This window comes from Pseudophryne corroboree, chromosome 9, assembly GCF_028390025.1.
Source record: "Pseudophryne corroboree isolate aPseCor3 chromosome 9, aPseCor3.hap2, whole genome shotgun sequence".
NCBI classification, from domain to species: domain Eukaryota; kingdom Metazoa; phylum Chordata; class Amphibia; order Anura; family Myobatrachidae; genus Pseudophryne; species Pseudophryne corroboree.
Window position 1 is genome coordinate 282,223,610 of NC_086452.1, and position 15,838 is coordinate 282,239,447.

A 15,838-nucleotide genomic window follows, 5' to 3' on the forward strand; every position below is an offset into this window, starting at 1 on the left:
GGGGACAGCAGCGGCGGGCGGCTGAGGGGACAGCAGCGGCGGGCGGCTGAGTGGGGACAGCAGCGGCGGGCGGCTGAGTGGGGACAGCAGCGGCGGGCGGCTGAGTGGGGACAGCAGCGGCGGGCGGCTGAGTGGGGACAGCAGCGGCGGGCGGCTGAGTGGGGACAGCAGCGGCGGGCGGCTGAGTGGGGACAGCAGCGGCGGGCGGCTGAGTGGGGACAGCAGCGGCGGGCGGCTGAGCAGCGCGCTAACAATGTCCCCACACCTCGGGGCGGCAGCGGGAGCTGACCGTTCCGTTCATATACCTTTTATCCTGCAGCTTGTGAGGAGGCTCCGACGGGGCTTCTGAACAAGCGCCGGCCAGCCTGTGCAGGAGGCTGTGTGTGGCTGTGAGGGAGCTCTTTTAGAGAGGCCCGACACGCCCCTGCTGCTAACAGCAGCTGTACTATCCCTGTCCCTGCCTTTTGGAAGGGTGAAAGGCATGTATAAAATTGAAAATAAAAATTCAAAGAAAAAATTCGAAGTAATTGTGGACTCAGTCACATAGCTGTTACTACTTCGAGCACAGAAAAAACACTGGGGTACTCGGGGATATGGAGGGGTGGAGTGTTCTAAATTTAAATATTCAGTGCTGTTCCTACGGAAGCCCGTCCATATCCCAAGAGTACTCCAGTGACCCCTAGTGGATGATAAAGAAATGCAGCTCCAGGGCGGGAACATTTACTGTAAATGGCGCCCTTGGGCTGGGGGAGGGGCTCCAGGTCTAAGCCTTATCCCCTCTGCTGGCAAAACCACCTGGTACTGCGGGCTACTTGTAAAAAGGTTTAGAGAGAAAACCTGACCTGCACCTGGTGATCAAGTGGGATCGCCTGTATGCCAGTGTCCACCGCCAGCGCACGCGGCCCACCGACCGCTATAGAGTGTGGGTCCCGCGAGCGGGACCCACTTACCTCCTCCCGAAATACGGCCACGCGATCCCGGAGAGCCCCAGCCGTGTGTGACTGACTTGGAAGAAAACCGGAGCCTCCTGCTGTAGGTACCCAGTAACCAGGGCGCGGGAGTGTACAGCGCCGCTGGGGGAGAGATGGAGCTGCAGCAGGTGATGTCTGACATCTAACACAATCTGTGCCTCTGCTGCAGCCCTTGTAGTCTTTTTTTCCTCAGAAAAAGTTTCTAGAGCTGCTGTGAGCAGCCCTTCCTGTTACATGCTTGCACTGCAAGCACCAACTACAAACTGGGCTTCTGTGCACGGAGGCGGGGTGATATAGGAGGCGGCGCTATGCATCTTGAGAAGGTCACAGCTTTTGAGCCTGTTGGTGCTTCGGATCAAGATCCTACTCTACACCTTAATGTCTATTACTTCTGGAGCCCAGTGTACCCCACAGCAGAAATCTGCAGTAGATGTTGCCCTGGGCCGGGGTGGGGCTACAGGTCAAGCGCTGACTCTTCTATGTTGGTCTTCCACCCAAGGTACTAGCGAGCATTACTAAATGGGGCGTTAGTACACCCGACCTGTGCTCTGTTGCCCTGGTGGTCTAGTGGGGTCCCTGCTCGGTGACCGTGTCCACTCTAGTCTCAGAGTCCGTCTCCCTAGAATGCAACAGGAATGCCATTTAATGGTAGGTCCCACCTGGGTGACCCTCTTACCTATTCCCCATAGCAGCCACGTGAAACAGGAGAGCATCTGCTACCGTGTGCCTAAAGACGTAGTGTCTCCGCCGCAAGTACCCGGGAACAGGCAGTGGGAGAATGCGACGCCACTTGGGAGGCGATAGACGCAGCGCTGAATGTCACCATGACATGCAACAGTACTGCAGCCCTTCCAAAGTCTTCTAAATAAGGTTTTTCAGGGCTGCCCAGTGCAGCCCCGTTAGGTGACCTGCTGCTACAGGCACCAACTCGAAAACGGAGCTCACAGTGCCTGGAGGCGGAGTTACAGATGAGGACCCAATGCATCCTGGGACAGCCTAAAGCTTTAGTCGTTAGTGCCTCTGGCTCAAGACCCACTCTAAACAAGGATGTTTTCCTGTGGAACACAGTGTGCCCCGCTGCAGAAACACTTGTTCAACAATGGTTTATGTAACCGCTCAAACAAAACTTGCTACTCAAACAGGAAAATGCTACTTACAAATCTGGATGAATTATCATTTTTCACAGTCTTGGCATTTCCAAAGGCTTCCAATATTGGATTAGCTTGCAACAACTGTCGCTCCAGTTCACCCTAACAATGAACATATGTATTTTACACACACCAAAATATGTTGCTGGTATATAAAAGGTTGCTTCTACAAGTCATTGTACCAAGCCATTCATAACAATGAACAAACTTACCTGATCTTTTTTAGATTTGTGAGAGGATGCAACATAAGCTAGATACTGGATTACTTTCTTTGTGTTTTCTGTTTTACCAGCACCTGACTCTCCCCTACAATTTATAAAAAAGGAGGGGGGCAATACAAATCTGAATTAAATTCCTAGTAAATGCAGAGACCCAATAAGCAAAATCTGAAAACAAGTACATATGAAGATAAATAAACCCCATAAAACAAGGAAAATGCAGTTTAACATAATAAAGTGATCTCTATTAACTTTTGAATGTGTTATGCAGATTTGGCTGTTTACACCAGCAGACAGACTAATTATGAGGTTGCTGGACAGAAATAAAAAAATAAGATTTTACTTACCTGTAAATCTATTTCTCGTAGTCCGTTGTGGATGCTGGGGACTCCGTAAGGACCATGGGGAATAAACGTGCTCCGCAGGAGACAGGGCACTTTAAGAAAGAATTAGGAATACTGGTGTGCACTGGCTCCTCCCTCTATGTCCCTACTCCAGACCTCAGTTAAGGAAACTGTGCCCGGAAGAGCTGACCGTACAAGGAAAGGATTTTGGAATCCAGGGTAAGACTCATACCAGCCACACCGTATAACTCGTGATAAACTTACCCAGTTAACAGTATGAACAACAGAGCATCAGACAACCCTGATAACATAACCCTTATTTAAGCAATAACTATATACAAGTATTGCAGAAGAAGTACGCACTTGGGACGGGCGCCCAGCATCCACTACGGACTACGAGAAATAGAATTACCAGTAAGTAAAAATAAGAATTTACTTACCGATAATTCTATTTCTCGTAGTCCGTAGTGGATGCTGGGAACTCCTTAAGGACCATGGGGAATAGCGGCTCCGCAGGAGACTGGGCACAAAAGTAAAGCTTTAGGACTACCTGGTGTGCACTGGCTCCTCCCCCTATGACCCTCCTCCAAGCCTCAGTTAGGATACTGTGCCCGGACGAGCGTACACAATAAGGAAGGATTTTGAATCCCAGGTAAGACTCATACCAGCCACACCAATCACACTGTACAACCTGTGATCTGAACCCAGTTAACAGCATGATAACAGAGGAGCCTCTGAAAAGATGGCTCACAACAATAATAACCCGATTTTTGTAACAATAACTATGTACAAGTATTGCATACAATCCGCACTTGGGATGGGCGCCCAGCATCCACTACGGACTACGAGAAATAGAATTATCAGTAAGTAAATTCTTATTTTCTCTGACGTCCTAGTGGATGCTGGGAACTCCGTAAGGACCATGGGGATTATACCAAAGCTCCCAAACGGGCGGGAGAGTGCGGATGACTCTGCAGCACCGAATGAGAGAACTCCAGGTCCTCCTCAGCCAGGGTATCAAATTTGTAGAATTTAGCAAACGTGTTTGCCCCTGACCAAGTAGCTGCTCGGCAAAGTTGTAAAGCCGAGACCCCTCGGGCAGCCGCCCAAGATGAGCCCACCTTCCTTGTGGAATGGGCTTTTACAGATTTTGGCTGTGGCAGGCCTGCCACAGAATGTGCAAGCTGAATTGTACTACAAATCCAACGAGCAATAGTCTGCTTAGAAGCAGGAGCACCCAGCTTGTTGGGTGCATACAGGATAAACAGCGAGTCAGATTTTCTGACTCCAGCCGTCCTGGAAACATGTATTTTCAGGGCTCTGACTACGTCCAGCAACTTGGAGTCCTCCAAGTCCCTAGTAGCCGCAGGTACCACAATAGGCTGGTTCAAGTGAAACGCTGAAACCACCTTAGGGAGAAATTGAGGACGAGTCCTCAATTCTGCCCTGTCCGTATGAAAAATTAGGTAAGGGCTTTTATAGGATAAAGCCGCCAATTCTGAGACACGCCTGGCTGAAGCCAGGGCTAACAGCATTACCACTTTCCATGTGAGATATTTTAAGTCCACAGTGGTGAGTGGTTCAAACCAATGTGATTTTAGGAACCCCAAAACTACATTGAGATCCCAAGGTGCCACTGGAGGCACAAAAGGAGGCTGTATATGCAGTACCCCCTTGACAAACGTCTGAACTTCAGGAACTGAAGCCAGTTCTTTTTGGAAGAAAATCGACAGGGCCGAAATTTGAACCTTAAATGGACCCTAACTTTAGGCCCATAGACAGTCCTGTTTGCAGGAAATGCAGGAAACGACCCAGTTGAAATTCCTCTGTAGGGGCCTTCCTGGCCTCGCACCACGCAACATATTTACGCCAAATACGGTGATCATGCTGTACGGTTACATCCTTCCTGGCTTTGATCAGGGTAGGGATGACTTCATCTGGAATGCCTTTTTCCTTCAGGATCCGGCGTTCAACCGCCATGCCGTCAAACGCAGCCGCGGTAAGTCTTGGAACAGACAGGGTCCCTGCTGGAGCAGGTCCCTTCGTAGAGGTAGAGGCCACGGGTCCTCTGTGAGCATCTCTTGAAGTTCCGGGTACCAAGTCCTTCTTGGCCAATCCGGAGCCACGAGTATAGTCCTTACTCCTCTCCTTCTTATGATTCTCAGTACCTTGGGTATGAGAGGCAGAGGAGGGAACACATACACTGACTGGTACACCCACGGTGTTACCAGAGCGTCCACAGCTATTGCCTGAGGGTCCCTTGACCTGGCGCAATACCTGTCTAGTTTTTTGTTGAGGCGGGACGCCATCATGTCCACCTTTGGTTTTTCCCAACGGTTCACAATCATGTGGAAGACTTCTGGGTGAAGTCCCCACTCTCCCGGGTGGAGGTCGTGTCTGCTGAGGAAGTCTGCTTCCCAGTTGTCCACTCACGGAATGAACACTGCTGACAGTGCTATCACATGATTTTCCGCCCAGCGAAGAATCCTTGCAACTTCTGCCATTGCCCTCCTGCTTCTTGTGCCGCCCTGTCTGTTTACGTGGGCGACTGCCGTGATGTTGTCTGACTGGATAAGCACCGGCTGACCTTGAAGCAGAGGTCTTGCTAGGCTTAGAGCATTGTAGATGGCACTTCGCTCCAGGATATTTATGTGAAGTGATGTCTCCAGGCTTGACCACAAGCCCTGGAAATTTCTTCCCTGTGTGACTGCTCCCCAGCCTCTCAGGCTGGCATCCGTGGTCACCAGGACCCAGTCCTGAATGCCGAATCTGCAGCCCTCTAGAAGATGAGCACTCTGCAACCACCACAGGAGAGAGACCCTTGTCCTTGGTGACAAGATTATCCGCTGATGCATCTGAAGATGCGACCCGGACCATTTGTCTAGCAGATCCCACTGGAAGGTTCTTGCGTGGAATCTGCCGAATGGGATTGCTTCGTAAGAAGCCACCATCTTTCCCAGGACCCTTGTGCATTGATGCACTGAGACTTGGCCTGGTTTTAGGAGATTTCTGACTAGTTCGGATAACTCCCTGGCTTTCTCCTCCGGGAGAAACACCTTTTTCTGGACTGTGTCCAGGATCATCCCTAGGAATAGAAGTCGTGTCGTCGGGATCAGCTGCGATTTTGGAATATTGAGAATCCAACCGTGCTGGCGCAGCACTATCTGAGATAGTGCTACTCCGACTTCCAACTGTTCCCATGATCTTGCCCTTATCAGGAGATCGTCCAAGTAAGGGATAACTAAAACTCCCTTCCTTCGAAGGAGTATCATCATTTCGGCCATTACCTTGGTAAAGACCCGGGGTGCCGTGGACAATCCAAACGGCAGCGTCTGAAACTGATAGTGACAGTTCTGTACCACAAACCTGAGGTACCCTTGGTGAGAAGGGTAAATTGGGACATGTAGGTAAGCATCTTTGATGTCCAGAGACACCATATAGTCCCCTTCTTCCAGGTTTGCAATCACTGCTCTGAGTGACTCCATCTTGAATTTGAACCTTTGTATGTTCAAGGATTTCAGGTTTAAAATTGGTCTCACCGAGCCGTCCGGCTTCGGTACCACAAATAGTGTGGAATAGTACCCCTTTCCCTGCTGTAGGAGGGGTACCTTGATTATCACCTGCTGGGAATATAGCTTGTGAATGGCTTCCAATACTGCCTCCCTGTCTGAGGGAGACGTCGGTAAAGCAGACTTTAGAAAACGGCGAGGGGGAGACGTCTCGAATTTCTGGAGACGGGCCCCCACCGTGCCTGAGTCCGCTTGTAAAGCCCCAGCGTCATGCTGAGGATTTTGCGGAGGCGGGAGAGGGCTTTTGTTCCTGGGAACTGGCTGTTTGTTGCAGCCTTTTTCCTCTCCCTCTGCCACGGGGCAGAAATGAGGCGCCTTTTGCCCGCTTGCCCTTATGGGGCCGAAAGGACTGCGCCTGATAATACGGCGTCTTCTTAGGTTGAGAAGCTACCTGGGGTAAAAATGTGGATTTTCCAGCAGTTGCCGTGGCTACCAGGTCTGATAGACCTACCCCAAATAACTCCTCCCCCTTATAAGGCAATACTTCCATGTGCCTTTTAGAATCCGCATCACCTGACCACTGCCGCGTCCATAAACCTCTTCTTGCAGAAATGGACAGCGCGCTAACTCTTGATGCCAGTCGGCAAATATCCCTCTGTGCATCACGCATATATAGAAATGCATCCTTCAAATGCTCTATAGTCAATAATATACTGTCCCTATCAAGGGTATCAATATTTTAAGTCAGGGAATCAGACCACGCCAGGCCCGCACTGCACATCCAGGCTGAGGCGATTGCTGGTCGCAGTATAACACCCGTGTGAGTGTATATACATTTTAGGATATTCTCCAGCTTTCTATCGGCAGGTTCCTTTAGGGCGGCCGTATCAGGAGAGGGTAGTGCTACCTGTTTAGACAAGCGTGTGAGCGCTTTATCCACCCTAGGGGGTGTTTCCCAACGTGCCCTATCCTCTGGCGGGAAAGGGTACGATGCCAATAACCTTTTAGGAATTATCAGTTTTTTATCGGGGGAAACCCACGCCTCATCACACACTTCATTTAATTCCTCGGATACAGAAAAAACTACAGGCAGTTTTTTCTCACCAAACATAATACCCTTTTTAGTGGTACTTGTATTATCAGAGATATGCAATACATTTTTCATTGCTTCAATCATGTAACGTGTGGCCCTAGTGGAAGTCACGTTTGTCTCCTCATCGACACTGGAGTCAGTATCCGTGTCTGTGTCTGCCATTTGAGGTAACGGGCGTTTTAAAGCCCCTGATGGCGTTTGAGACCCCTGGACAGGCACAAGCTGAGTAGTCGGCTGTCTCATGTCAACTGTCTGTCGTAAAGAGCTGACACTGTCACTCAATTCCTTCCATAAGCTCATCCACTCAGGTGTCGACTCCCTAGGGGGTGACAACTCTATAATAGGCAATTGCTCCGCCTCCATCTCATTTTCCTCCTCAAACATGTCGACACAATCGTACAGACACCGCACACACAGGGAATGCTCTGATAGAGGACAGGACCCCACTAGCCCTTTGGGGAGACAGAGGGAGAGTATGCCAGCACACACCAGAGCGCTATATATAGACAGGAATACCACTATAAAATGTGCTTTTCCCTTTATAGCTGCTGTTAGTATTAAAACTGCACCAAATTAATGCCCCCCCCTCTTTTTTACCCTTTTCTGTAGTGCAGGACTGCAGGGGAGAGTCAGGGAGACGTCCTTCCAGCGGAGCTGTGATGGAAAATGGCGCCCGTGTGCTGAGGAGATAGGCTCCGCCCCCTTCTCGGCGGCCTTTTCTCCCGCTTTTTGGTGAGTTCTGGCAGGGGTTAAAATACATCCATATAGCCCCGGGGGTTATATGTGGTGTATTTATGCCAGCCAAGGTGTTTACATTGCTGCTCAGGGCGCCCCCCCCTAGCGCCCTGCACCCTCAGTGACCGAAGTGTGAAGTGTGCCTGAGTAACAATGGCGCACAGCTGCAGTGCTGTGCGCTACCTTGTTGAAGACTGATGTCTTCTGCCGCCGATTTTTCCGGACCTCTTCTTGCTTCTGGCTCTGTAAGGGGGCCGGCGGCGCGGCTCTGGGACCGAGCTCCGAGGCTGGGCCTGTGTTCGGTCCCTCTGGAGCTAATGGTGTCCAGTAGCCTAAGAAGCCCAAGCTGGCTGCAAGCAGGCAGGTTCGCTTCTTCTCCCCTTAGTCCCTCGATGCAGTGAGCCTGTTGCCAGCAGGTCTCACTGAAAATAAAAAACCTAAAACTAAACTTTCACTAAGAAGCTCAGGAGAGCCCCTAGTGTGCACCCTTCTCGGCCGGGCACAAAAATCTAACAGAGGCTTGGAGGAGGGTCATAGGGGGAGGAGCCAGTGCACACCAGGTAGTCCTAAAGCTTTACTTTTGTGCCCAGTCTCCTGCGGAGCCACTATTCCCCATGGTCCTTACGGAGTTCCCAGCATCCACTAGGACGTCAGAGAAATCTTGTTTTCTCTAACGTCCTAGTGGATGCTGGGGACTCCGTAAGGACCATGGGGATTACACCAAAGCTCCCAAACGGGCGGGAGAGTGCGGATGACTCTGCAGCACCGAATGAGCAAACACAAAGGTCCTCCTCAGCCAGGGTATCAAACTCGTATAACTTTGCAAAAGTGTTTGAACCCGACCAAGTAGCTGCTCAGCAAAGCTGTAATGCAGAGTCCCCTCGGGCAGCCGCCCAAGAAGAGCCCACCTTCCTTGTGGAATGGGCTTTTACTGATTTTGGAGGCGGCAATCCAGCTGCAGAATGAGCCTGCTGAATAGTGTTACAGATCCAGCGAGCAATAGTTTGCTTTGAAGCAGGAGCACCCAGCTTGTTGGATGCATACAGGATAAACAGCGAGTCAGTTTTCCCGACTCCAGCCGTTCTGGCTACATAAACCTTCAAAGCCCTGACTACATCTAGTAACTTGGAATCCTCCAAGTCACGAGTAGCCGCAGGCACCACAATAGGTTGGTTCAAATAAAAAGATGACACCAATTTTGGCAGAAATTGCGGACGAGTCCGTAATTCTGCCCTCCTGTCCATATGGAAAACCAGATAGGGGCTTTTATGTGACAAAGCCGCCAATTCTGACACAGGCCTAGCCGAAGCCAAGGCCAACAGCATGACCACCTTCCACGTGAGATATTTTAACTCCACGGTTTTAAGTGGCTCAAACCAGTGAGATTTCGGGAAACTCAACACCATGTTAAGATCCCAAGGTGCCACTGGAGGCACAAAAGGGGGCTGAATATGCAGCACTCTTTACAAACGTCTGAACTTTAGGAAGAGAAGCCAGTTCCTTTTGAAAGAAAATGGATAGGGCCAAAATCTGGACCTTAATGGACCCTAATTTTAAGCCCATAGTCACTCCCGACTGTAGGAAGTGAAGGAAACGGCCCAGCTGGAATTCCTTTGTAGGGGCCTTCCTGGCCTCACACCAAGCAACATATTTTCGCCATATACGGTGATAATGTTTTGCTGTCTCGTCCTTCCTAGCCTTTATTAGCGTAGGAATAACCTCATCCGGAATGCCTTTCTCCGCTAGGATCCGGCGTTCAACCGCCATGCCGTCAAACGCAGCAGCGGTAAGTCTTGGAACAGACAGGGCCCCTGTTGCAACAGATCCTGTCTGAGAGGCAGAGGCCATGGGTCCTCTGTGAGCATTTCTTGCAGTTCCGGATACCAAGTCCTTCTTGGCCAATCCGGCACAATGAGTATTGTTCTCACTCCTCTTTTTCTTAAGATTCTCAGCACCTTGGGTATGAGAGGAAGAGGAGGAAACACAAACCGACTAGTACACCCACGGTGTCACTAGTGCGTCCACAGCTATCGCCTGAGGGTCTCTTGACCTGGTGCAATACATTTGTAGCTTTTTGTTGAGGCGGGATGCCATCATATCCACCTGTTGCAGTTCCCAACGACTTGTAATCTGTGTGAAGGCTTCTTGATTAAGTCCCCACTCCCCCGGGTGGAGGTCGTGTCTGCTGAGGAAGTCTGCTTCCCAGTTGTCCACTCCCGGAATGAACACTGCTGACGGTGCTCGTACGTGATTCTCCGCCCATCGAAGAAATCTGGTGGCTTCCGCCATCACCACCATGCTCCTTGTGCCGTCTTGGCGGTTTACATGAGCCACTGCGGTGATGTCTGATTGAATCAGCACCGATTGGTTGTGAAGCAGGGTCTCCGCTTGACTTAGGGCATTGTATATGGCCCTTAGTTCCAGGATATTGATGTGAAGGCAAGTCTCCTGACTTGACCACAGCCCTTGGAAACTTCTTCCCTGAGTGACTGCCCCCCACCCTCGGAGGCTTGCATCCGTGGTCACCAGGACCCAGTCCTGAATGCCGAACCTGCGGCCCTCGAGAAGGTGAGTACTCTGCAGCCACCACAGAAGAGACACCCTAGCCCTGGGGGATAGGGTGATCAGCCGATGCATCTGAAGATGCGATCCGGATCACTTGTCCAACAGATCCCATTGAAAAGGTCCTCGCATGGAACCTGCCGAAGGGAATGGCCTCGTATGACGCCGCCATCTTTCCCAGGACTCTCGTGCAGTGATGCACCGACACCAGTTTTGGTTTTAAGAGGTCTCTGACCAGTGTCATGAGTTCCTGAGCCTTCTCCGTCGGGAGAAAAACCTTCTTCTGGTCTGTGTCCAGAATCATGCCCAGGAAGGGCAGACGCGTCGTTGGAATCAGCTGCGACTTTGGAATATTCAGAATCCAGCCGTGCTGTTGTAACACTTCCCGAGAGCATGCTACACTGATCAGCAACTGCTCTCTGGACCTCGCCTTTATGAGGAGATCGTCCAAGTATGGGATAATTGTGACTCCTTGCTTTCGCAGGAGCCCCATCATTACTGCCATTACCTTGGTAAATATTCTCGGTGCCGTGGACCGACCAAACGGCAACGTCTGGAATTGGTAATGACAATCCTGTACCACAAATCTGAGGTACTCCTGATGAGGTGGATAAACGGGGACATGAAGGTAAGCATCCTTCATGTCCAGAGACACCATAAAATCCCCCTCCCTTGCGATGACCGCTCTGAGCGATTCCATCTTGAACTTGAACTTTTTCAAGTATATGTTCAGGGATTTTAAATTCAATATGGGTCTGACCGAACCATCTGGTTTCGGGACTACAACATGGTCGAATAACCCCCTCGTTGAAGGAGGGGAACCTTGACCACCTGTTGAAGATACAATTTGTGAATTGCAGTTAACCCTGTTTCCCTCTCGGGGGGGAGCCGGCAGTGAGGAGGCATCTTCTCAAAGTACAGCTTGTATCCCTGAGACACAATATCTATTGCCCAGGGATCTAACGGGGAGTGAACCCACTTGTGGCTGAACTTACTAAAACGTGCCCCCACCGGGCCTAGCTCCGCCTGTGGAGCCCAAGCGACATGCAGTGGATTTTCGTAGAGGCCGGGGAGGACTTCTGTTCCTGGAAACTAGCTGTGTTGTGCAGCTGCTTTCCTCTGTTCCCGCCTCTGGCAAGAAAGGACGCACCTCGGACTTTCTTGTTTCTTTGTTCGAAAGGCTGCATTTGATAATGACGTGCTTTCCTAGGCTGTGCAGGAATATAAGGCAAAATATCAGAATTACCAGCTATAGCTGTGGAGACCAGGTCCGAGAACTCTTCTCCACACAATCCTCAGCCTTCCATATGCCACTTAAGTTGGCATCATCTGTCCATTGCATATTCTACAGGATACGTCAAGCAGAAATCGACATAGCTTTGACTCTAGGACCCAGTATACTCATGTCTCTTCATACATACATACATACATACATGTTGAGTATCCCTTATCCAAAATGCTTGGGACCAGAGGTATTTTGGATATCGGATTATTCCGTATTTTGGAATAATTAGATACCATAATGAGATATCATGGTGATGGGACCTAAATCTAATTACAGAATGCATTTATGTTACATATACACCTTATACACAGCCTGTAGGTCATTTAATACAATATTAATAATAACTGTGTATTAAACAAAGTTTGTGTACATTGAGCCATCAAAAAACAAGGTTTCACTATCTCACTCAAAAAAGTCCGTATTTCGGAATATTTGGATATGGGATACATATATAGATATATAGATATATAGATATATAGATATATACACACACACACACACACATATATACACACACACACACTAGGGTCTCAATTTCTGCTGATAAGGTACCTGTCCACACCGCCACAGCGCTATAAACTCATGCCGACACAATCGCCGGTCTGAGTAGTGTACCAAAATGTGCACGCTATTTGCAGGATACCTGAGAATAGCTAGGGCTACCTTTTGGGCAAACGTGACACCCTAGGGGTAGATTCCCATCACATCCTGGCCCTAGTGGGGAAAGGGTACTGCCTGAGAATTCTTTGTGGGAAGCTGCAGTCTCTTGTCTGGAGATTCCCGCTCTTTCCTCATGAGAGGAGGGAAATTTACCTCAGCTTTCTTCCCCTTAACATGTGTACCCTTGTGTCAGGGACAGATGAGTCATCAGTGATATGCAAATCATCTTTATTACAATAATCATATATTGAATACTTTTCTGCCATTTTGGCTGTAATTTTGCATTATCGTAGTCGACACTGGAGTCAAACTCCGTGTCGATATCAGTGTCTATTATTTTGGATAGTGAGCATTGTGAGACTCTGAAGATCTCTGCTCCATAGGGACAGACATGGGTAGATTTGCTGTCTGTTCTCTAATCTTTTGTGCAATAAATTCACCTTAGCACTAACACATATCCAAACAGAAGCACAGTGAGTAGGTCTGCTTCTCTCCCCTCAGTCCCACGTAGCAGAGAGTCTGTTGCCAGCAGATCTCTCTGAAAATAAAAAATCCTAACAAAATACTTTCTATCTAGCAAGCTCAGGAAAGCTCACTAAAGTGCATCCAGCTCGTCCGGGCAGAGATTCAAACTGAGGTCTGGAGGAGGGACAGAGGGAGGAGCCAGTGCACACCAGTATTCCGAATTCTTTCTTAAAGTGCCCTGTCTCCTGTGGAGCCCGTCTATTCCCCATGGTCCTTACGGAGTCCCCAGCATCCACTATCACGTTACAGAAATAATGGTGCCGGATAGCCTGCCAGTGCAGCCAGGCAGAGGTCAACCTCAAAACGATGCATTTGCAATTAAATTTCAAACGCATTGTGGGGTGGCACCATACACATGCTGGGCAGACCCCAGCATGCAAGTAGATGGATGCAGATCTTGATGCGAAAAACCAGATCTGTGTGCATCACTGAATAACCTCCTATATCTGTTACCATCAAATGGAACTGCCATCATTTATTAGCCTGGAAATAGCTTGCCATTTCCTACATATTGAGAATGAACCCAATTTTAAGTATTAGTAAAAGTCATGTGGGCTTTCACACAAGCTTTAAATAAGGCAACTTTATTTAGGATTTTGTTAAGCATAAGTCTGCCTTATTTTCAAACTACACCCCATTCAGAGAACTCCGTGAAGATGCTACCAACATCTAGACACTAGCCACACAAGATATTTTTACTTTTGTTAAAGCCATTTCTCAGATTCCTTTCGGGCACACTACTACAGTGGGATCTATAGCTGGTAATATAATTTACATGCAGAGATTCAGAAGCTCCTCCTCTATATGCCATACCCCACTCCAGCAGTGATTTTTCAACCTTTTTTTTCTCGCGGCACACAGAAGAATATTTTTAAATTGCCAAGGCACACCATCAGCTTCCCACAGAAAAAAAAATAAATACAAAAAGAAGATTTTGAATCTACCGGTAAATCTTTTTCTCCTAGTCCGTAGAGGATGCTGGGGACTCCGTAAGGACCATGGGGAATAGACTGGCTTCGCAGGAGACATGGGCACTAAAAAGAACTTTAGATATGTGTGTGCACTGGCTCCTCCCTCTATGCCCCTCCTCCAGACCTCAGTTAGAGAAACTGTGCCCAGAGGAGACGGACAGTACGAGGAAAGGATTTTTGTTAATCCAAGGGCAAGATTCATACCAACACACCATCCACACCGTATAACCTGAATATACGAACCAGTAAACAGTATGAAACTAAACAGCATCAGCCCGAGACTGATCAAAACTGTAACATAACCCTTATGTAAGCATTAACTATATAGAAGTCTTGCAGAATGTAGTCCGCACTGGGACGGGCGCCCAGCATCCTCTACGGACTAGGAGAAAAAGATTTACCGGTAGGTTTAAAGTCTTATTTTCTCTTCCGTCCTAGAGGATGCTGGGGACTCCGTAAGGACCATGGGGATTATACCAAAGCTCCAAAACAGGCGGGAGAGTGCGGATGACTCTGCAGCACCGATTGAGCAAACATAAGGTCCTCCTCAGCCAGGGTATCAAACTTGTAGAATTTTGCAAAGGTGTTTGAACCCGACCAAGTCGCTGCTCGGCAAAGCTGTAATGCCGAGACCCCTCGGGCAGCCGCCCAAGAAGAGCCCACCTTCCTAGTGGAATGGGCTTTTACAGAATTTGGTACCGGCAATCCAGCCGTAGAATGAGCCTGCTGAATCGTGTTGCAGATCCAGCGAGCAATAGTCTGCTTAGAAGCAGGAGCGCCAACCTTGTTGGCTGTATATAGGACAGACAGACTGTTTTCCTCACCCTAGCCGTTCTGGCTACATAAATTTTCAATGCCCTGACCACATCAAGGGACTTTGAATCCTCCAAGTCCCGCGTAGCCACAGGCACTACAATAGGTTGGTTCATATGAAAAGACGAACCACCTTGGGCAAAAATTGAGGACGAGTCCGCAACTCTGCTCTATCCACATGGAAAACCAGATAGGGGCTTTTGTGAGATAAAGCCGCCAATTCCGACACTCGCCTTGCCGATGCCAAGGCCAACAACATGACCACTTTCCAAGTGAGATACTTAAATTCCACCGTTTTAAGAGGTTCAAACCAGTGAGACTTAAGGAAACGCAACACCACGTTAAGGTCCCAGGGTGCCACTGGAGGCACAAAAGGAGGCTGTATATGCAGCACTCCCTTCACAAAAGTCTGTACTTCCGGAAGAGAAGCCAATTTCTTCTGAAAGAAAATGGATAGGGCCGAAATCTGAACCTTAATGGACCCTAATTTTAGGCCCAAATTCACTCCAGTCTGTAGGAAGTGAAGGAAACTGCCCAGATGGAATTCTTCCGGAGGAGCATTCCTGGACTCACACCAAGAGACATACTTTCTCCAAATACGGTGATAATGTTTCGCTGTCACTTCCTTCCTAGCCTTTATCAAAGTAGGGATGACCTCATCCGGAATGCCATTTTCCGCTAGGATCCGGCGTTCAACCGCCATGCCGTCAAACGCTGCCGCAGTAAGTCTTGGAACAGACAGGGCCCCTGTTGTAACAGGTCCTCTCTGAGAGGATGAGGCCACGGATCTTCTGTGAGCATTTCCTGCAGATCCGGATACCAGGCCCTTCGAGGACAATCTGGAACAATGAGAATTGTCTGTACTCCTCTTCGTCTTATGATTCTCAATATCTCTGGGAAGAGGAGGAAACACATAGACCGACTGGAACACCCACGGTGTCACCAGGGCATCCACTGCTATCGCCTGAGGGTAACTCGACCTGGCGCAATACCTCGGTAGCTTT

The 15,838-nt window shown here is 49.2% G+C and overlaps 1 protein-coding gene across 1 annotated transcript in view; it reads right to left on the bottom strand.

The window, feature by feature from the left end:
- Positions 1–15,838, bottom strand: part of MYH9 (myosin heavy chain 9) — an 889,869-nt gene that overhangs the window by 767,457 nt on the left and 106,574 nt on the right. Inside the window, 2 exon segments of the mRNA XM_063940322.1 lie at positions 2,129–2,221; positions 2,332–2,425. Of these exon segments, the coding sequence (XP_063796392.1) occupies positions 2,129–2,221; positions 2,332–2,425 (187 nt within the window).